Raw genomic sequence first — 24,306 nt, 5'->3', positions numbered from 1 at the left:
TCATGGAGTCACATCTCTCCTCCTTTCTCTATATCTTTCTTTCTGTCACACTTTTTCCTGCCACAGCTATGCTAGAACTGCACCCTGCTTGGTTTACATTTGTACTTTCAGGGATCACCTACAACAAAGTAACAGAGCATGCAGCAGGCCAAAAAATAAAAAGCACAAAAGACATCTATCTAAACTGAGCACTACTGAAATATTTTCCTAAGTATAATATTGCTTATGTGTAATGCATATCAAATATCCACCATGAGGCCTTGTACCTCTGCATGATCTAGGTTATTTGTACCTCTTTACTTGTTATGCACATTTGTATATATAATTTTCTCAAGCAAATTGCAAGCACTGTGACAAAATCCATTTGGTTATGATGAAATGCTCAAGCCATGAAAACAACTGAATGTGAAACTTAAATTCAATATTTCTGTAGTTTTGTATGCCTAGTTATCCTTATTCTATTTAATGAAGAACTGGAGAGTATGGTACTTTTGCATGATAATTTTCATATTTATATAACATGTAATGGATATCAAAACCTTTTAAGTAGTTTGCCAAAATATGTATATACTGGATTATAGCATTTTAATGTTTTGGTGAAGATTTGAAATGCAAGGATTTCTCTCAAAATGTATCCAATGTAATCTGATACATTTTTCAATATAATATGGAGCACATGCAAATATAAAATATGTATGAAAGAAGCACATATTTATAAATATAGTTAAGTCATGGAATAAATTTAACCAAAAAAAGAAATATATATTGATTAAACAATTCAAGGCTTTCCTTATTTCTCTTAATTACTAACAATGACTAGATACAGTATTGATATTATGTTAGGGTTCTGAAAGGACAATTATACTTTATCTTCATATTAAATCTAAACCTGCAGAGATGAAGTATATCTGATTGATGATTTGCCTATTTATTAGTTTTGAGGAAAAATTGGAGAAAGTGTTAAAAACTATTTTCATCAATATGGTCATCGCATATATATATATATATATATATATATATAATCATTGCTAAATTTTCTAACGCACTGCAATGTCAGAATATGTATATATATGTACATATTTAAGCATGATTCAAAATATATAAAATATAGCATCAGAAATTATAAATAATTTGTATCATCAATTATCCTCAAAAAATCATTTACCCAAAATATACAGTGCACAATTTGAAAACTATCAAACAGGATCTTAAATTTTCTTTTGTTTGTATACTTTTTAAAGATTGAACTCTGCTACTCAAATAGCAGTTGTCATTACTTCTGTTTATATCCATGGTGTAGTCAACAAAAGTAACAAAAGAACTAATATTTCAATACTATTGTGTTAACGGGTTACTCAGTTTTCTGTTGTCCGCATCAAAAATATACAATTTTAATAAAGTCCTAAGTTATAAGATATTCAAAAGAATGTATGGATGCACTTTTAGGTAAATTATGTAATGAGATTGTGACTCCCAGAAGCTACATTGAAAACACCAAGAGCTCATCCTCCAGAATACACGTACTACCTATATCTAAGTGAGCTTCTTAACCAAGATTTCAATGTATTTTTTTTCTATATTTTGCCTGAATTTGTGAGAAGTAATTTACAAAACATGGATCAAGCAGGACATCCAAATTTCATATTTTATTCTTCCCTCCAAATAAAGCTTAAGTTATTTCAAATCAATAGTTTGACATACATATTGACAGATCAATGAGATTTTTATCTCATAGAGTATTCTTGTTTTCCCTTCATTACAAAAAATAGTAGATATAAAAATTGATACTGTTCTAGAGAGATAATTAAGTTTATCATGATAAAACTAAAACCACAGAGATAAAATATGTCTGATTATTTGTCTGTTTATGGTGCCAAGAAATGATATTGAGCTTCCATTTTGCTGGGAATTGTGCAGATGCAAAGGTGTAAAAAAAATGCTTAAAAATATCACCTTATAAACACAAAATCAAACAAATTGTAACCATAACAATATGCTAAATATAAAACTTATTCAAGGAAAATTTCAAACACCATTGAGGTAATTCTACGAGGAAACAATGTTAACATTGCCAACAGTCTGGAGAGAGACAATATCTATGTCTAAGTTTTTGTATAAGGTAGTTACATTTACAGTTATTTTTTTTTCAATAAAGGTTTATTTATTCGCGTAAAAAAACTTCACAATGTAGAATAGCACATAACAAAGATATATTTCATGGTAAATATGAAATTGAAAAAGATCTTTATAGAAAACATAGTCTTCAAAATGATAGACTTTTAGCACAATGGGATTTAAATTGCTTTTACCATTCTGAAATATAACGAAGTTAAAATATCCATGAAGATTATTGGAACAGAAGTGCATTCTTTGGTTGCAAAAGAAAAATAAAAAAATATGTTTGTACTTGTCTTTTTAAAAATAACCATAAACTCATCTCATCAGGTAAAATTTCTTGAAATTGGATATATAAGAAAATGAACACAAGTTTAAAGGAAAATTACCCTGAGCTTCAAAATAATCATTCAAAATTAAATATATAAATTATAAAATATTGGAGTTGCTAGATAGGGTAAATTATACACTTAATTTTTTTCTTTCTATGAATGATCTCAAATAGTATAAATTACAGCTGTAGACTATGTTGTTAAAATTTTCACATTAGGTCAGCCCCAAAACCTATAACTTTTGAGTTGGACACATTAGTATTTTTGCCTTGATAAATTGCATCTTTAAGATACTTGATGACTTAGGTATGATTTTGCTTAAAGAGTAGGAGTCTAATAGTGTCAGTACAATCTTGGATGTCAAAACCAAATTACTTGCGTGTTTAAGATTATGGCTGCTTCTCTAGGTAGATTTTCTCATAAACAAGTGTAACTTGAAACAAAATATTTGATGATAAATGAAATATGTAAGCCATTCGGTACTGAAGTATATTAGGAACTCAATATAAGGATTAATTTTAGACTAGCCATTTAGCAGTTGCAAAGATTATCATGAGAAGTCACTGTTTACTCGTCTATGCTCTTTTGAGTCATTGCTAGTGAAAGGCATACTTCTATATTTCTGACACAAACTCTCTATCATAAGAAATTCTAAAAGTCAAAACAGTGAGCCTTTGAATTCTCAGTTGATAGTGGATCCGGACAGAGCAGCATGAGGAGTATTCTTAAGTTGAAACTCCTCAATTGCTTTGGTAAAAAGGTAAATATATATGAATTATATAATTTGGCATATTCTCATTTAAATCTCAGGATGTCCCTGAAATATTCAAATTACAAAGATGATGCCAGTCTCCCTTTAAGTTCAGTATCATCATGTGGATAAATGATGTAAGAATCATATATTTAGAAAAATTGTTTTAAAAGTTTGAAATGCTGAAAAAGAATGCATATCAATAGCTGTTATTTTGAAGATTATATTGAGTCACTGCTTAGTTCTTATATTTTGAGGACTAAGATAATAACTGATAAGCAAAAGAAAAAAAAGAACACTTAATTTTTCTTCCTGGTTTCTGCTAGAATGGACTGGAGTTAAGATGACATGTTTTTGCAAATTTTTTTTTTTGGCAAAAACTAGTCTAAAGGGTAGTCAATGAAACTTAAAATACTAGAAAGTTTTATCTCACCTAATACTACACTTAAAATACCTAAAATGCTACCTCTTTCTGTTTATTTAAATTGACCAAATATCCAGGATGTTGAGAACCTGTAATATTCCTTAATCATTGAGATTAGTGTAAGGACATGATAGTTCTAATGGAGTAGACCATAATTATAAAGTTAAATCATGAATCCTTTAAGAATCCCTGGCAAACTTGAAATGGACAGTGATACCATTGCTTAACTTTCTTTGCTTTAGAGTAACTGAGTTGAATGACAAGGTGGTTGTCAAGGGGATGCTATTAGGAACAGAAGGTGCCCTGAAACAGATGGATAGGAAGGAGATTTGAAAGACAAAAGGAAGTTACTTTTTAATGCTACTTTTTAGGAAATCACTATTTCTCTTCATTCTCTTAGAAGCCATATCTGAAGGAAGGGGAATTAGCATTTGAGAAAATGGTTGTTGGTGGGTCTTAAGGAACTTGTGAAGATAGAATTGAGAATAAAGGAGCTGTCTAGATGAATTCTCATCAGCCATATACCACTCCCAGAACAAAATGTTTTGTCCTGTGGCGACATTATTGTTAGCTCAGATGTGATAGATTTATGTAACTTACAATTACATTCAGGATACATTCATGAATAACAGTTTGAGAGTCATTTTTATGGTATGTGAATTTAGCAGTCATTCCAAAACCTTTGAGGAGATTAGAATTTTGGATGGGTCAATTTTTTTTTCCCTCCAGCATTAGAGAGTAAATTAAGATTCCTTATAAGATAGAGGGTACGGGGCATGAACCTTAATTGTGGATGATAAAACTGAATAGGTTGATTAGACAAAGAAAGAAGAAGTCATGACAATAAGACTAATAGCTTGTGCTTAATTTTACATGCAATGAGGACTTTGTAATCATTCTTTCTCACGCATTGTTGAAAGAATAGAGCCCTGGTATGTGAGGAGAGCAAAACTGAAAAATGTCTAGAATTAGGGAAACTAGATAGGAAGGCATCACAATAGTCTGGATGAGGACTTTGAATACTGGAGTATTTATGGGAATATAAAGAAGTTTTTAATCAAGAGAGAACTCTCCAACGTTTGTATGAATTTGGGTGATTAGAAAACATAGATTACAAAAGTTTCACAGCAAGAGACACTTGTTCAATGAAAGTAGAGAGAAGCCTGAAAATTTATAGTACTAACAAATTTCAGGGTGATTTTAATGGAACTGGCCTAGGAGAGCCTACCTCCAGAACTACCTAGTTAGAGGTATTTGGAAATAGTTAAGAGATTTTTGTCGTTGAGAGTCATGAAGGTAGGAACTCAATGATTAATTAGTATTCCAAACTGATTCGTTGAGAAAGTCTGTGCTTGAGATTCAGTAATTAAATAGGCTCAAGATATATTTCCCACGTTTCAATGTTTTTAAGAGTTTTACCTATGATCTATAAAGCTCTTTCCTACGAACATAGGCATTTATTTAATTTTATTGAAAAATACTACAAAAAATATGCATATGACCTCTACATATCTAAAATATTTTATTCTTGAAAGTACTGGACAATTTACATGTTATCCCTGAAATAGATGACAAACAATTTTTAAAAGTTGAATTTTCCCCCCTTTCTTCAGTTATTCACTAAGACATATATGCCATAGGATATATTTATGGAATAATCTTTAAATTCCATTATAGGGCCATGGAACTCACAACCAAAATTTATCTAGAAGTTTCTACATATTTATTGTTATATTATAATGAGATTTGGACAATCTAACATCATATATTTAAATATTTATTGTTTTATTGCTATAATAATTATATGTGTCTACTTTTTTGACCTTCAGTCACCATCAGCAGATATGAATCTAATCTTTCTGCAGATCAGAGACTTTTAGATAATTATAGTGAGTTTTGAGATAACCAATGACACGTGACACGTTTTCTATATAAGATACAATATACCACACACACACACACACAAAATAAAAACACATGACTTCTTTAACACATAGTTTTGTGGGGAGGGGGGAATAATGGGTATACATTAGACTGATACTTTGTATCTCTTAAACATCAAAGTGAAATATGCAATACAGCTTATATGACCTAAAAGATTTAGTCATTTTAACTAAAACATAACTTCTGTTGTCAGTTTTGTAATATGAATATACTTATCTTTCCCCCAATCTAAAATCTGTTTCCAATCGTCTTCTCACGTAGCACCTTTTCTGACAGAAATAAATAGCTAGAGTGCTTGATTTGGCACAGTTATCCATGTTATATGAATATATACTGATTTGATTTTCTACAAAGAAAAGAAAATGATGGTGGATGAAAATTATGGATAAATTTGCAGATATTGTGCTATATATACAATCCATAATTCATATTTTTAATGCTAATAACAGATTAATTTTCAAACTATATAATACACATGCTATTTAAATTTAACTGAAGTGAATAAGAATTGAACCACTCTATAGAGTTTCTATTCAAATAACATTATTTCACGTTTAGATTTGACTACACAGCCAGCAGAGTAAAATATATATAAATTTTGATATTCTCTTATAATTATTCTAAATATTTTGAATGCTGATATGGAGTTGAATATAATGAACAGAGTTTTGATACAACTCCTTCCTTCAGTTTTATTAGCATGGTATTTATTGTAATTAAAGCTATTTGGTGATTACTGGTTGAGATAACATAAAAACAAAAATAATTTTCCCAATTAGTTAGTGTAAGTGCATTGAAAAATAGTCATTCTTTGGACAACAAACTATTAGATAATTAGATTATCTAATATTAGAGGATATAAATGACACTCTGTATTCCCAAATTTCTCACAGTTAGACGTTCTACTTAGAAATTTTTAGATCTCATTTGTTTTGCTTAGAACACTGTTTTTTCTCATTACCAACATAGTGTTTTACTTCTGTTTTCAGAAAATCATCATGATTGATCTATGATATATTAGTTTGACTATATCCAATTTTATTTTAAATGGTAACTTTAGTGCATGTTGTTTTAAAATCACAAAGACCTAAAGAGAATGTCTGAGTGGATAAAATGTAGAAAGTTGAAAATGCAGTTTTCCAAAATGTTGTCATTCTAAATTTAATCTATCTAGCCCCATCAAATTGTCCAGTATAATTTTGAGTTGCATCCTTCCTGTTCCATTTGATACAACTGAACCCTCAAATCATGAAAAGGAGAGATACTTTTAGGAACACTTAACATGAAGTTAGCCAATGATTCTTGATCTAGCAGTGTCTTCCACAACCAGTATTTATACAAATCTCAAGTATATTTTATCAACTTAAAAAGCAATAGAAAGGTATTGGGTAATCCTCCTATTGAACTGCAAAACTTAGCCATACTTTCATCAATAAAGCATTTAAAATAAATTGGTACCTGGCACATAAATTACCATCCCTATTACCAAACCATTCCTAATAGTAAATGATACTACATACTGCATAATGTATTTCAACTTTTTCATAAGTTTTCTCATAGTTTAAATTTAAATTTAAAAAGTCAATAGGCCCACAAATTATTGATTTCTTACTCTTTCTCCTTACACAGATAAAGATTTCTAAAAAAAAAATCTTGTTTATATTTGTAAGTTTTCTTTATTCTATACACAAGAAAATTTGAAATTACTGTCCATATCATGTCATTAGTCTCTTCTCTGTTGGAGATTGTTAGTTGTCCTTAAATTAACTTTACTCTTTCAGTTGTCATTAGCTAGTTTTTCCTCATTTCCTGCTTAGTTGTTGTAATGATAAAAACGATTTCAAGCCTGCAACATGAGAAACACGTTGATTGAGCTTAAGGTATTTTAAACCAAACCGTAGCATATGGATAATTAATTTTCAGTTTAAATTCCACTTTGTGTTCCCATCTAGTGCTTTTATTTTGATGACTGAGATTCCATAGTCAAGATTAACAGATGTTTACAATGCTATCTGTGTAAACATGTGCATTGTTATGCGATTGTATATGTACAGGCTGAAGTAATATTTAACCAAAAAAGCTAATATTTTATTATCAATAAAGTATGATAAAGGATTATAAAGTCTTTCAAAATCTAGTGAATCAGTTTGTAATTTATTTTAATTTTGTTCAGTTTTTTTATTCTTTGTTGGCTTGTGATATAAGTGACCATTATTGCCAAAGCTTCAATAGAGCTTTAAGTCTCATTAATCCTTCAATTTTTCAACAAAACACAATTAATAGTTGTTAAGCAATTTAAAAGAATATTAAAATATCAAGGAAAACAACGTGTTGTCCTTCTCAGTTTCTCTGTCTCTTCTTTCTTTGTGTCCATTTATCTGTTTATTAAAGTTTTCTATGTTCTATCTTCTATGTATTTTTGTGTAACTGCACGGTCATGCTAAAGTTCTTAATATATAAAGGTAAGTAAAAGATTAAATTGTGCAACTAATAATTGATATATGCTTCACTAATGTCATAACTTCATTTGTATTATTTTCTGTATATTCTAAAACTTATCTTGTGTTCATTGCCTAATATAATGTGACATAATTATGATTCTAAATTTGATGTGGTCACAAATTTTCTTTATTTAAATAAAAATATTTTATTTGACAATTAAGATGATTTTCAATCATTGCCTTCAACTAGCATAGAGAATGTTTCAGAATTCAATTTTGAAAAGCAAGAATTATAAACTTAGTACATTAAACTGAACTTTAATTATTTATGAGTTTATTTACTCATGCATTTTGCCTGTTGTTTTATGAGGCAGGGCTTAATCATGGAGGTCTGACTGATCCCAACTCCAGTTCTTCTAGAGCAGCCTCCAATGTACCCAAATTGCAGATGTGCATGACCACACCCAGGTCTGAGTGAGCTTTGAAACAACAGACACTTCCATATCATCCATTTCTTCAGATAATTTGCATAATAATTCAAAATAATGTACAATGAAAACATGGCATTGAAAACTTTCACTGGTTAGCAATAATGTCTTTCTCATTAGAATTTGAAACCATGCAATGCAGGTGAACTAGAGAATTATTAAAGACAGCAATTAGGTTTTACTAGTTTTTCATATATAGAATAGTAATCACATATACATTAAGTGACTGATTTTTTTCTTGAAAATAGTTGAAATAATTAGGTTGATTATTTTATCAATTTAATTGTGAAAAGTGATCATGATAAATCAATGTGCAAGATGTTTTAAAATTTTGTAATGTATATAATAACCATCCTGTCATATAAAAGCATCAGGTCATATTTGCTATGCAAAATGCAGACTAAGGTGTTGGTAATTTCAAAGAATGAAAAAATCTGTTTGGGAAAAGCATATCACTGATTAGATAATGCTATATTCAGATGAAAGACACAGTAAAAAGTGGTTTAAAATAATATATAACTGATAGAGAATCTTGAAATTCCATATAAGACCCACTTAAAATTTCTTACACACAAAGGGATACCTAGAATATTTTTCTTAAAAAATGATCTAAAATTTAAAATGCATGTGAATGAGACTGATGTTTTATGACTAATGTATATGTCACCCAATAAAATCTTTGAATATTCACATTTTGAATACTTTTGATAAGATGGTATTCCATATAGACCTTTCTAGTTAATAATGAATACTAAATCTTATCAATTGTCCTGGCTAAAAGAAAATAAATCTACACTTGTAACAAAAGTCTATCAATAAATCAAAAATTCCCTAAACTAAATTAAGATGTGGTATAACTATAAAATATGTAATAATAAAAAGATAATTTTTATTTTTGTTATTTAGAAGATAAAATTTTGGACTTATTTATAATAAGCTGATTTTTGTTTTTAATTGAACAATTAGATCATCTTAAATGGCATTTATGACTTTCATTATATGTCTATCGAGATACACTACTAATAATACTTTGCTTGAACTCAGAGAATAGATTTCATCATGAGGTATTATATTTTAAGACAATACTTATTTCAAAGAATATTTTAAATGTATGAGATAATGCATCACTATTTAGCATCTCCTTATTTATTTTCAGCAATAAAAAACTTGCTGCTTCTAATAAAACTTGAAAAAGTCCCAATCCTAAACATGTCTTTATGTTAGCCAAATTTTAGTCTGCAAATACTTTCTACCTATTCATTTAGAGTATTTATTTTAAAGAACACTTGTAGTTTATAATCTTTAATTTGAACAATAGTCTTTTATCAAAAGTAGAATGGTTTTATATCAAGAAATCTGGACCCTGTGCATTTTTCTAAATACAGAACAAAACAAAATAAAATACCCCCAAACAGTTTTTAAGTTGCTATTCTTTGTGTGAATTTGTATTCATTTTTGCAACAGTATTTCCGAAAATCTTTTTACATCATACTTTGGTATTAGCAACTTTCTATTGTTTTCATTTGGGTTTTATTTTTTTATATAATGATATGCTCTTCATATCTTTTATCTATATTTTACATGTGAATTGCATAACATCAGTCACATCATTTTAATTTTCTGTTTAAAATTTGTGCATATTGGTAAATAAACTACTGAGGGTAGAGCATTTGTCTACCACATAAAATACTCTGTGTTTGATCTCAAACACTGTTTTATGTATCCATTTCTTGCTAGACTCATTTAGGTATGGCATTATAATGTTATATTAACGTTTACTTACTTTTCTAGAAAAAATATATTGGGGTACATATTCCATAGCAGAAATGTCTATGGTTAAAATGAAACCAAGCTGTTTTAATAGTTGATAGATCTTGTCTCACTGATTCTGAAGATATTTCTCTAAATATGTCCTAATAAAAATACTTCAGAAAACAAAATAGATGTACATTAGCCTCTTTATTGAGAATATTTTCTATAGTACAGGCTAATAGATCAAATTTTATTTCCAGTTTGATAAAGTTTACCAAATTGTCATCAAATTTTTCCATACTAACATTAGAAATAAATTAATTTATTTTTCTATAATTATTTGAAAAAATAAAAACATGAAACCAAGAAATATTTTTCTTCCAGAAACATTTCCAAAATAGTAACATCAGGCAATGGCTACAATTTAGAGATAAGCATTTGAGGCAAGGTATATTGAGCATTAATTTGTGTCACACAGGTGCATAGGAATTTGGGAGACAATGATAATAGATGTTTACTGATCATTTATTTTACATCAGATAAACTTTTAACACACTCGCTCCTCAAAACATTTGTATGAAGTAGTTGTTGCCCCCCCTCGTACTAATAAAATATTCCATGCTCTAGAAAAGATAAAAGCAAATGTTGGCTAAGATTACTCAGCTAGTGTGTAAAGCCCAATATCGATATAAAAATATTACCATTATTAGAAGATGAGGGACATTATAAGTATCTTGAGAGACAATAATACAGAGGGACCAAATGGTCTACAAAGCAATCCTATATCAGGAAGATATAAATAAAGCCTAGAATATTCCTCAAAAAAAGATTAAGAGATGAATTATAGAAGGAGCCTGTGCATTCATTTCCCGGGTGCTCACACGCAAACAAACACACAAAACTATATTAATTATAACACTGTTGGGTCCATAGCTTAGGTGTCTTTTCCAGCTAGCTCTTGTATCTTAAATTAACCCATTTTTCTTAATCTGTGTATCACAACAAGGTTGTGACCTACTGGTAAGGTTCTGTCATTCTGGAGTTGTTTTCCTTAGGCAGCTAGATGACATCTCTCTGACTCTGCCCACTCTCTTTATTTCTCTTCATATTTCCCACCTGGCTTCACTCTGCTAAACCATTGGCCAAAACAGCTTTATTCATTAGCCAATATAACAGCACATATACTGGAGGACTTCACACATCATCTCCCCTTTTCTGTCCAGCTAAAAAGAGCAGTTTTAACTTTAACATATAAAAATAACACATGCAAAGCTATTATTATGCAAGAATTATAGTTATAATATTTAGTCCATTTACATTTGGCAAATTAAGGAAAATCAATAACTTGACTAGCATGCTGGAGCCTACTTCTTGTTTGTTTTTAGTAATTGTGTAAGGTTCTTGTGCAAAAAAAAAACACAATTGCATTAATGCTTAGTCAGGGGCATATTGACTTGGGTACATTGCACTGGATGGAACTGGTTGGTAAGGAAGAGAACTGGACACCTTTTTGGAGATCTTTGTTACAAAGAAAGTGTACCTTAGGCAATTGATTTATATTTGATATTTATTAGATCCAAAGATAGGCAAGATCTGACAATGTGTCCAAGAATATGATTTGTCTTTTGAGAATGGTTGTCTGCGAATAGAAATGTGTTCTTAACAAAATAATGTAAAATGATGTCCTATATACTTTGAGGAAAAGGTAATAAGCTTAAGTAAGAAACTGATTAGCTCTTGAAAAAAATTAGACTGGAATGCAAAAGTAAAATTCATACCTAAATGTGACAATTTGAAAGGCATTGGACTTGGAAAACCAATTAATTAGATATTGCTCTGTTTGAGTTTGTGGACAGGTGATAAGCTAGCAAAAAAGCAGGTGGAGAAAAAATGTAAATCTGACCACAAATAGACTCATTATTTTGGTATCTAGTTAGTGAAAGGGTTGCTTTAAACATTCATTTTTTACCCATAAAGTCATGTTGAATATTATGTTATTCTCACTGAGTATCAGCAAAGGTGAAAAATAATTTAAATTACCACCAGACAGGTATTACATATACATTTGCAGCCTATATTCACATGAACTGAGGTGGTATTATGATAAGTGAAAGCTTTTAGTTTCTAACCTTCCAAAACTTATGGCATTTCAAATGACAAAACATAATTAAAATTAGAAGAAATACTATTATAATAAGTTATTTTAAATGGGCCCTTTAAACCCTCCATGGGACAGGGAGAAGAACATTGAAGATGTGTCATTATTAACATTTCATGTTACAGTGATGCTGTTATGAATAGCAATTGTTTATTCAGTGTTCAACTAGTAACATACTACCATAAAATACTCAGTTTTCCCTTGAGGTCTAATACAATTTTTTGCTCAGAACATTTCGTCTAAAAATGATAATATCATTTAATAATATCATCTAAAAATGATAATATCACGCTATTACTGGGAATATGGCTAGGAAAGTACAGAAAGGAACCAAAACTCACAAAATTAACCTAAACTTGGGAATAAAATGCATGGGTGTTTTCTTATTTCCACAACATGAAATAATTATGGGAGAAAACCATATTTTCTTTGCTATCTGTTAGTTTTTAAAATTGGTCAGGTGAAAAATAATTCCTAGTGTTATAATCTTAAAAAATTTAAATACAACATAATGTTTAAAAGTGCAAAAGAAGTACACTTTATTAACAGAACTTGAAGGATTGCCTGTTTTTCTGGATATTTTATTTTCAATGTCTTTTCATGCATTTTCAAGTGTTTCGTGTAGGAAATCAAAGGATTATTAAAAATGTTGAGACCATGATCACTATCAATTTCTGATTTAAATATGTTGTGAAGTATGTGAAATATTTGGGTTTTAGTCATAAGGATATATTTGTGCCACCTAAGAAAACATTCCTGGTGCAAGTTTATGTTGATTTATGAGGACATGCCAGGAATTTATACCATTCTAAATATAACATTTGAAATATTTAAACAGATTGCCACATGATTTTTCTAAAAATTTTTCCCAAGGTTACTGTTATTGATTAATGTGGCAAATTTGGACAGACATATTTATTTAAGTTTATACTAACAGAATGCCTAAAATAAGGTAAATTTTAACTTTAAAGTAATAGAAATTAGCACAGACAAATATGTGTAAATTGACTGTCTTGCTATTCTGCAATGATAAATCACATTATCTTGCATATATGTTCGGCTCTGATGACAAGTATTTCTCCATATATGCATTCTCAGGTACTTTCCCAGTTGTAGTTCAAAACCTTCATAAACTTTAATATGGAAACATAATGCATGTCATTATTTTAGCAACAGGGGGCTGAATAAATGTGTTTCATTTGGTTTACGTTTCTAATAAAAAAGTAATCTTGATTTAAATTAGCACTATCTTTTTTTTTTAGGCCTCCATTCCTTTGAAGGAATTGGAGCAGTTTAACTCAGATATACAAAAATTGCTTGAACCACTGGAGGCTGAAATTCAGCAGGGGGTGAATCTGAAAGAGGAAGACTTCAATAAAGATATGGTAAATTGGTTATGATGAAAGTGTGAATGAACTGGGAATGAAAATGAGTAAATATTTGGACAGAAATATTATAACTTATGTCTCCAACTGAATTCTCAGAATACCAACATTCACATAGTATTATTAATAAATGATTTTATTAAATGAAAAGTATTCCTTTTGACATGCTATTATACTTGCCAAATTACCATCTTATGAACATATGGGAACACTTTGAACTTCTAATAAATAGTTCAATTGTATTTTGGCTTGCTTTTTCATTTTCAAATTCAGAAGGCAAAATGTAAAAGGAAATAGTCATTCAGGATGCAAACTAAAATATAATAGAAATTATAGTCTTATATATACCTGATGCTTTTGGTAATAGAAAGGAAAGTTGTGTGAAATGTAAAATTGTCTATCAAAGTTTCTAACAAAATGGTTTTTATCAAAGATTTAAGAAAATGCTGAATATTCAATGGGAGTAAAACATGTGTACATGTGTACATGTGGCCTTTACATCCATACATCAAGAACATATTCCTCCAATCTTTGTTAATTTCACAATATCTTTTATATTTTTCTCTGGCTTGACTGTTTCTGTGTCACATCACTATTCACTGAGTATATTTATGCTGCATTCACTTTACTTTTTCACATATTCTTTCCCCCTTTTCCGCTGCCATTACCACTGTCGCATACTTAACCTTTATAGGGATCACAATAGAGATTTTCACATATGTGTCAATGCTAGAGTTGTATTAGACTATTATTAAAAACAGCATTGGAGGTAATATGTGATTTTTTTGATGCTAGATAATATAGAGCAATGGGAGAAATATTTCTGCCCCAGTACTCTTAGCCTCTCTCGTAGCAATTCTAACTTTTGGGAGCTATTCTATTCAGTACTCCTTATATAAGAAATTTAGAGGTCTTCACCTCTCAACTCATGGAAAGAAAGACAGGAAGACATATCCCAAAATTCCGAGATCCAGCTACCTCTACTTCATGTCAAGGAAGAAATTCCAGGGTGAAGATGTCAGAGAATGTTGTTACTTCTCAGTCTCAGAAACAACCTGCCACAGAATACTCACTTAGGGAAACAATTTAGTTTTATCTGTTTACTTCTAATAACAACTGTACAAAATAATCCCATTTCCTTTAACCACAATGGATAAGTCTGCTGTTGTATTTCAAAATTTAAACATGTCGCCGGGCGGTGGTGGCGCACGCCTTTAATCCCAGCACTAGGGAGGCAGAGGCAGGCGGATCTCTGTGAGTTTGAGACCAGCCTGGTCTACAAGAGCTAGTTCCAGGATAGGCTCTAAAACCACAGAGAAACCCTGTCTCGAAAAACCAATAAATAAATAAATAAATAAATAAATAAATAAATAAATATGTCATAGATTTACATATATTACATTTATTACAATACATAATAATATAAATGTATACATAAATGTGTCTTGAAGTTTGTGTGCCATTTGTCATTAGCTCATTGGCATACCTGCATACCATTGCATACTATGACTTTGTCGCAGATATTTTTCATATTTGGAGTTGAATGGTAAGAAACCAGAGATACACAAATGTAATCAATATTGCAATAAGATTGCAACAGCACTTTTTCAAATAATATCTTTAAGCAAATTAAATTAAACTATTGTTCTTAGAGAAAAAACAAAGAGAACTGAAAAAAATCAAAGTTATTTTAATACATACTAGTAGTATTATTTTGTTTACTTAAACCTAGCATAATTATGTGTCATTTTAGAAATTAATCTTTTTCAATATTTTACAATTTTCCCCATTGTTTTTATTAATATTCCAGATACTAAATTTGACCATTTGGATTTAAGTATAAAGCATAGATTAGTATGTAAAATCTACTGTACAGATGTAGATAGTTACCATTAGAAGCAACAAGATTAGTTTATTTCCCTATATAGTTTAAATACACTTAAAAGTAATATAAATAAAATCCAAAATAATATTTTATAATAAATTATAACTTCTATGATCTAAAGTGCCTTACACTCCAAATTCATACATATGCCACTCACAATTTGTTCTTTAGAAGAGTTACACATAAACTTTGTTTTTTTATATAAGCATAAAAGAAATATTCTGAGCATATTTTTTATGACAGAATTCCCTAAAAATTGTAAACTCAATTTTTGTGTGTATTTTAATATGTTTATCTTTGTTAACAATGTACAGCGTTTTAAGAATCAAAATGAAGACTGTACTTGTTGTTTTTAATCAGAGTGAAGACAATGAGGGTACTGTAAATGAATTGTTGCAAAGAGGAGACAACTTACAACAAAGAATCACAGATGAGAGAAAGCGAGAGGAAATAAAGATAAAACAGCAGCTGTTACAGACAAAACACAATGCTCTCAAGGTATTAGAGCTCAAATTCTAATGTGCTTTGCCTGTGATTTTGTATGTATAGGGTAAAAAACAACGTACATAAAGAAAATCTGTTTAAGAATTTTAGTAACCAGAAAATTACTTTTATCTTTTAATGTGTGTGCTTTATTTATGATTTTCTTGTGCAACCAGTTTTCAGAGATATGTGACATAACCTTTGTTTTGTTCTTTTTCTTAGTAATATTGCAAGATACACAAAAGTATTATTTACAGTATTTAAAAATTTATTTTCAAATATGTTTTATTTCTATAAGCTGGTGTTATATTTGTCCTGATTGCCAGAATAATCAATTGTTATTCCCTCCACTGTTGCAGTTTCTATATGGTAGGTCTAGTATTTTGGTAACTGTTTCTTTAGTAGGGCCTGGATTTTGATCATTAAAAATCATAAACTTCACTCTGTTTATAACAGATACTTTGTAAAAGCAGACATCTAGGAATCTACAAGAGCCTAATTTCATTCATATAGAAACCCTCAAAAGTATTCAAAATGCACTTGAAAAATACTATCATCTTTAGTATATGCAGTCAAGTATCCTTGTGACCCATCTGTACTGTGCAAGAGCAGAATAACTTGATTTTTCTCTAATGCTGTCTATGCAGTCCTTGAGATGGAACTAGATATGCTAAACATTTTGTGAAGCATTATTTTTGTGTATGTTTTGCAATATTATTGATTTTCCTTCATGGCTTATTTCTAATACTGCTAATAGTAATATATTTCATCGTGAATCATTGCTTTAAACCTATATGGCTATATAGATAGATTCGCCTAGTAGGTGGATGGAGCCTGCTTTCTACATGCAAATACGTATGTAGGATCTTTTTCCTTATTGTTAAGCAAGTAAACACTGCTAAGAATGTAATTACACAATCTTATGCCTGCAAAGAATCAACAAGGAGAGTCTAATTGGCCAGCAGGTGTTCTGAAGGTAACTGCTGATAAATACAGTAAATAGAAAAGATCTCTTCCTTGTGGGAAATACAAGAGCACATCAAAATGTACACAGAACATCGGAAAACTGTGTAATTCTCACTCTTCTGTGACAAAAGCTTTTGGAAGTTTATAGATTAGTCACACGAGGATATATGTACTATTGGTCAGTAGTATCTAGAGGCCATCTTCCATAATCAAACAAATACATACTTTTAAAAAAATAATATTCTATTTTGCACATTACCTCTTTCTACTCAAACAAAAAATACCTATCAGATTCATAACCTTCAAGTCCTTTCAATATGTACATTGTATCATGAATAAGTCACAGTTCAATAAGTCCCCAAGCTGAACCTTAGTATATTGTTAGGGGGAGCAGAATTCCATCTGATGCTTCCAAGGCATGTATTACTTTTACATGGAGTTTAGAAATGACACACAAAGTACAAACTAAAAGAAATAGTAAATCTTAATGCTTCAAGGAATTAATAAAAATCAACTTTGTTTGCCAACCAGCTTATCCCAAATACAGTTATAGAGTTAACCAAGTAGTTGTAATTACATTATTATAAAATATTTTAAAAGAGGTTTGAAGTTTCCAAGGCAACGAAACATTCGGTTTTTTATTGGTATTTTTTAAAATTCATATTAACTTGCATAAAAAGCACAATTGCTACTCTTTGATGAAATGAATCTGTAGATAGAGTTGTTGCATTTCAGTGGGGGTACGAACTGGTATTTTAGCTAATTCCATTGATTTCAGAAAATTTTGAGTGAACTTCTATGAGCCAGACAAATACTAATTTCTCCTTTGAAAATTTATTAAAAGAGTTTGTTTTTTATCACCAAGTTGATTGAAAACTCTTCACTCTTTTTGAAATAGCAATTATTTTTATACTTTGAATATGATCTACTATAATAAAAAATACTGGCTAAGTTTGCATTGAAAGAAAAATTAGGGTTGTTTAATATTAATTTCATGTACAATCATAGCTCTATAAAGAATAGTTATACTTCTACACATAAACATGTAAAAACTTTAAAATAATGAATTAAACTTATTATATTGATTTCAATTTTTATGTATATGGGTATTTTTCCTGCATGTTTTTCTGTGTACAATGTGTATGAATTGCCCACAGAGGCCAGAAGATGGTATCCGATCCTCTGGTACCCGAGTTACAGATGGTTGTGAGCAGCTATATGGGTACTGGGAGTCAAACCAGGACCTTCCAATCTTCATACCTACTGAGTTATTTCTTCAGTTTCCAAAATAACTAAAATTTTAAGCAATGCTATTAATGACCTAACTTTATAGACATTTCTAAAACCATGAATGTTTATAGTATGTGTTAATTTTGTTGGTAAACCCCAAGCTGAACATATACATTTTAGAATTTTGTATTGATTTTTATTGAGCTCTGCATTTTTCTCTGCTCCTTTCCATGTCTCTCCCATCCTCTTCAACCATCTCCCAAGGTCCCCATACTCCCAATTTACTCAGGAGAATTTTAAGTACTTTAAAAGTCAAGTGTAGCTCAATGCTTTTGTAACTAACTGGTTATATTCATTGTATTTATATATGAAATTATTTCAAATGTACTATGCAATTATTTTCTTAGATAATTAAGACTTAATTAAATGTCAAAGATTTGTAATCAAGTTTGAATATTCAAAGAATAATATTTTGTGTTATTAATGTTTCGTAGCTTCTGTACATAGATCTTAAGGCATAAATACATAATTTAATAATTTGCCTCTGTGTTGTATTTACATGTGATTTTTACAAAGCAATTAAAAAGACAAGGTCTCAACTTAGTTTTCATAAATAACTGCAGAAAGAGTGTATTATCCACATATATTGATATTTTAATAATATCTGCATCATGAACAGGATTTGAGGTCTCAAAGAAGAAAAAAAGCCCTAGAAATTTCTCACCAATGGTATCAGTACAAGAGGCAGGCTGATGATCTCCTGAAATGCTTGGATGACATTGAAAAAAAATTAGCCAGCCTACCTGAACCCAGAGATGAAAGGAAAATAAAGGTAAAGTTGTTTTAGAATGGCAATACAAGATTTTGCGGCTAGATTTTAACTACATTAACATAACCTACAATGGTCATGTACAAAATGTGTCTGGTTTCCTCTAGAAGCTTGCTCTGTGCTTTGATGTATTTCTTTGTATTGTGTTTTGTTTCAGTAACTGTATTGTACTGAGTGTTATTGAATTGACGTAATGTTGGATGAATAAACTGTTAGACAATGTGAAATGAATTATTAACTGTCATGTGTTTTCTGGCCCAATTGTAATTGACTCTGTGTATCTTTGTTCCAGATGAAGTAATGGCTTATCGGTACATGGACGACTTCTTTCTCGTGTTAGCACATTCATTTCATCAGAACATCTTTTCATATCACTGTCAAATCTCTAGAGATTTATTTGCAAATTGTCCAAAGATGTTTTCTTTCTGTTATTATTTTACACGTTTTATTTTGCTTCATTCTCTGTTGATTTCCTCAAACCTTTAAAATAAAGTAGTCACTTCCCCTCTAAATTTTATTCTATATGAATCATCCCTAGTAAATAAGTGAAGAATCACTCTAAATTTGGGTCAATCCTCAAAGCACCAGAAAATTTCAAAAGAAACAGAATGCTAAGAAACATTTAATAATCTAATTAGAATATCTAAAACTGAGCATTCAAATGATACATAAAATTATATTTGGCTTACTGGGTGAGGATGACAGTGACACCTTCCATTATTTCGAAATGATGAAAATACAAAAAAAAAAAAAAAAGGAACAACAGCCTATGAAATTTCTGAGCAAAGTATTTGCTACTTGTAGGTCGGTTGATGTGGTTAGCTAACTGCCCTGGGCCCTGTATTGATTTTGCTCAATAGGAAATTGATCGTGAATTGCAGAAGAAGAAAAAGGAGCTGAATGCAGTGCGCAGGCAAGCTGAGGGCTTGTCTGAGAATGGGGCCGCAATGGCAGTGGAGCCAACTCAGATCCAGCTCAGCAAGCGCTGGCGGGACATTGAGAGCAGTTTTGCTCAGTTTCGAAGACTCAACTTTGCACAAATTGTGAGTTGTTACTGGCAAACCCAAGTATGTGTTTGCAACTACTACTCTATTAACAGAAGCCTACTAACAGCACCAAAAATATAGGCTTAATAAGAAACTTCTATTGCACATTCTAAAAGTGAGTGGTTCCCCTCACTTTGGGCTTCTGTAACTCCAAAGCTTAATTTTCAAGATTAAAGACCAGAGGACAAGTGATAGGAAAAGGACCCTTATTCAAAATGAAAGAGAAAATATAAACATCTTAATTTCTTTTGCTGCATCATTTTTCATAACATTGGCAATGTGAATTTGTCAATTTCTCATACATTTATTTACTTCACTGTCTAATTCAGAAATATGCATTGCTTTCCTGAGATCATCCCATGCTAATTTTACTTTCCTACTGTATATATTCTGAATAAAGGTATTTTATGAAATATGTTAGTTTGACTTACATAAGGTCATCTTACTGACTTAGATATTACTACTACAGTCTTTACTCTTGGATTAAACACTTAGTGGGTCACATTGCTCATTATATGAAATAAATGGCTCAGGATAAGTTATTTGATGGAAGATTAAATAAAATTGTCATCACTAGAGCACTAGAATCCAAAAGAAAAAGAGAGTCCTTTTAAACGACAGAATGGACCATTTCTGATACCCTCTTGGAAAAGGCAGTTCAAAGTTATGTAATCATTTTTTTATTATTCATAGCAGGGTAGAAGCAACAGAGACTTTTTGACCAATATACTTTTTCTTCCTTACTCAAGTTCTTAGAAGGTAAAGAAGAATGACCACCATCTGCATTTCCAGGAAGTACACATCACAAACCCAGGATGTAAATGTCTGAGACAAAATGATTGTTTTGCTTTGTGTAACGAAAATCTTCATGGGATTCAATTCTAAAATGATACTGTTTCTATGATATTATTAATTTCATTTATTACAGTTGTACTGTAACATGCCTAAAGTAATTAAAATAACTGTTTTCTGAATGTGTATGGCATAATACGTGGCATATTATTGTGGCTTCTTTCTATATTCTTAAGAAAGTTCCTAAGTATGTGGTTTTTATGAAATTCAATAGTCTAAAGTTTAATTGCAGCTGAGTATTACAAATAAATTGAAAACAAAATAATTTAAGAAATACTAGTCAGTCATGATGGTGCATGTCTCTAATTACTGCAGTTATAAGGTCTAGGTATCAGAACCAGGACATCAAGATCAGTCAGCCTGCCTTAAAATATAAAAATTAAAAATAAAAAAGGGAAATACTGGAATTATTTTATTTTGAGTCTTAAGTTTAGCTGACTGAACATTAAAGTCTATGATCTCTCGTATTTAATATTATAAACATAATATTGCATAAATCGCTGAAGCTTACAATAGCAGGCAACAAACATGGTAGGATAATTTCTGTATATAAGGAAGCGAGTAGGTTCATGTGTATGTGGTTGAAAATGTAGGTGTTGTTAAATGTGCATGTGTGTGGGTGCAGATTGAACTCTAAGTGAGAAAACAGCTTTGGGTATTGTTGTCCAGGTTCCAGCCAACTGTTCTTTAAGTTCCAAATATTGGTAGAAGAATGGGTTTCAGATTAGCCTGGAAACCAATGAGTTATCTAGGCTTATTTATCTACCAGAAGACCCAAGAATCCATCCTCTTGCCTCTCTAATACTTAGAGTCCAAACATATACAACCATGCCAATAATAATAATATATAACATAATATGTAGCAAGTATAATATATATATATATATAATTAGATATAATATATATTATTAGAGTAGATAATATGCATGGCTCTGGGACTTGAACGCAAATCCCAGCCAGCATCCTTTCAAGGTGAGTATTTTCCTTTGGAACTACCTCCCTATGTTCTAGTAGAATAATTTTGTTTTTATTTGATAGAACAGTTATAAACTAGTTCTTAGCTTATTAAATTAGCTTATAGAAACTATTTTTTTTTGTTTTTAAGTTAGAGATTCAATATACTCATTTTGAAGCCGAGACTTTAAGCCATTAGGACAGTTAGGTTCATTATGAGTCATTCGTTTAAAATGAGAACAATATTTTTATCTTTTTTAAAAAAGGAAAAATAATAAAACATTGAAAAAAGGATCAAAACAATAACCTTATCTAAACTATTGTGATCAATACACATTGATCTATGGCCAAGTATTTTTTATGCTGCCAAATAATATTAGGAGATATTTCAGACAAAATTTTGTCTCAATCAATGAAGGGTATGAGTTTACACATTTTTTTGATAAAGTTCTTATGAAATTTTCTTTCTTTTTTATTTTTATTTTTATTTTGTTTTGTTTTTCAAGACAGGGTTTGTTGAGCTTTGCAGTCTGTTCTGGAACTAGCTCTTGTAGGTCAAACTGGCCTCAAACTCAAAGAGATCTGCCTGCCTCTGCCTCCCAAGCCCGAGTGCTAGGATTAAAGGTGTGCACTATCACCGCCCAGCTGATTAAGTTCTTATTAAATTTTGATCATCTTCATGAAAATAAAGACTAAGGTACAAATGTAAAGGCTTCATATGATCCGCAGCAAAAAAAAATAACATGTATATATTTTAGTAAGAATATATTTATAAATTAGAATGTACTAAGGAAACGTTGCTTTGCTGAAAATTCTAAATGACTTGGAAACTAGAATAAAGAGTGTTCTGTGGTACTCATCTGAAGGGTTCCAGACTGTAAAATTGGAGAACATGGTGAAAAGACAATATTTTATATAACTATGTGGCATTAATAACTTGGAATTGGTTTCAGTTTACATGACTTTTCACATTGCATAAAAATCTACTACTACTGAAGAACAACAGTGTGTCCATACCTATCTAGTCTTGAAAAAATTATGATATTAAATAATGAAGAAAGTCTAGTAATAGCTGAAGACTAATAATACTCACAGAAGACTTCATCAACAGTAGACATTGACTACAATAGATGTTACATGATCTTCAAAATGCTAGAGGCAATACATTCAGACATTGTCTAGTATTATGTATAGAAAACAAAAGTATTTATGTATTTACTTTTGAATAAAGAAATTAAAACAAAATTCTTTTGTTAAGGGGAAAATGAAGCCAAAGTAGGATAAGACATTCAGTTGATATACATCAACTCTCTTCTTATTTCAACAGCCTCTAATTCCAATTTCTACTTTCAATGTCTTTCCAACAACACTATAATCTTTGATGCTAAGTCACTAATGTCTCTTACACTTTCACAAAATTCTAGGAACTCTATTGTTTATCACCAATTATGGAATATTTATGTCCATTTCTGCCATTGTGCTGCTATACTCACGTAAATATGTCTCTTCTATATTGAAGCACAGTGATTTCATTTTCATTCCAGAATTTTAAAAGTTTGATTTTTTTGGTGAACTCTTTTAAATCTATAAGTTTTTATTAATTCCTACTTATTTAGTCATCATTTCATTTAGGAACAATGAATACTGAATCTTTGACATACAATCTTTTAATAGTTTCAGCTTTAAAAATACTTTATACATACAAAACGGGATATGGAGACTACTGCCCAAGAATCACTTTTATTACCAGTTCCCTGAAAGTAGGGATGCTATGGAAATGAACTAGGATCTTAAAGAGTGAATATGAACTGAGTTTCAATAATATATCAAGAAGGAAAGCTTTTATTATACCAGAGTAATCAGAAAATGCATTGACAAGCTCTACAGTATGTATTACCAAAACATTTTTTCCTAAAAAGTTGTTGGATATTAATGTTTCATAATATTCACTTTAAAAAATCACTAAAAACATAATGAAAATCATTTCTTAACTTACTATGTAAAATGTTTATACTGTAGACAGTTGTTCTACTAACTTATGAATTAAAATGTTGCACAGTATTTTCTTTTTCTTTCTTAAGCATTTAGTTTAATTATTTTGACATCCTCATATTGTTTTTATTGTTACTGAAATTATCCAAATTTATACCTAAGAAACAGAGGACATCAAATGAATCCAGTAGTTTCAGAATGTGGAAGGAATAAAGATTTATATTCAAGTATTTGGAGGAAAAACAGAATTAAGCAAAGTATCCTTGTCCTATAACGTCT

At 30.3% G+C, this 24,306-nt stretch overlaps 1 protein-coding gene across 1 annotated transcript in view; it reads left to right on the top strand.

Moving 5' to 3' along the window:
• LOC126494487 (dystrophin-like) overlaps positions 1-24,306 on the top strand; it is a 449,593-nt gene that overhangs the window by 383,458 nt on the left and 41,829 nt on the right. Inside the window, exons 33-36 of the mRNA XM_050131854.1 lie at positions 13,668-13,790; positions 16,036-16,173; positions 19,034-19,186; positions 20,044-20,226. Of these exons, the coding sequence (XP_049987811.1) occupies positions 13,668-13,790; positions 16,036-16,173; positions 19,034-19,186; positions 20,044-20,226 (597 nt within the window). The remainder of the gene's footprint in view (positions 1-13,667; positions 13,791-16,035; positions 16,174-19,033; positions 19,187-20,043; positions 20,227-24,306) is intronic.

The sequence above is a fragment of the Alexandromys fortis genome, unplaced genomic scaffold (assembly GCF_014885135.2).
Source record: "Alexandromys fortis isolate MF-2015 unplaced genomic scaffold, M_Fortis_MF-2015_v1.1 scaffold_384, whole genome shotgun sequence".
Lineage (NCBI taxonomy): Eukaryota > Metazoa > Chordata > Mammalia > Rodentia > Cricetidae > Alexandromys > Alexandromys fortis.
Note: the sequence above shows the minus strand (reverse complement) of the source record. Positions and strands in the feature narration are given on the sequence as shown.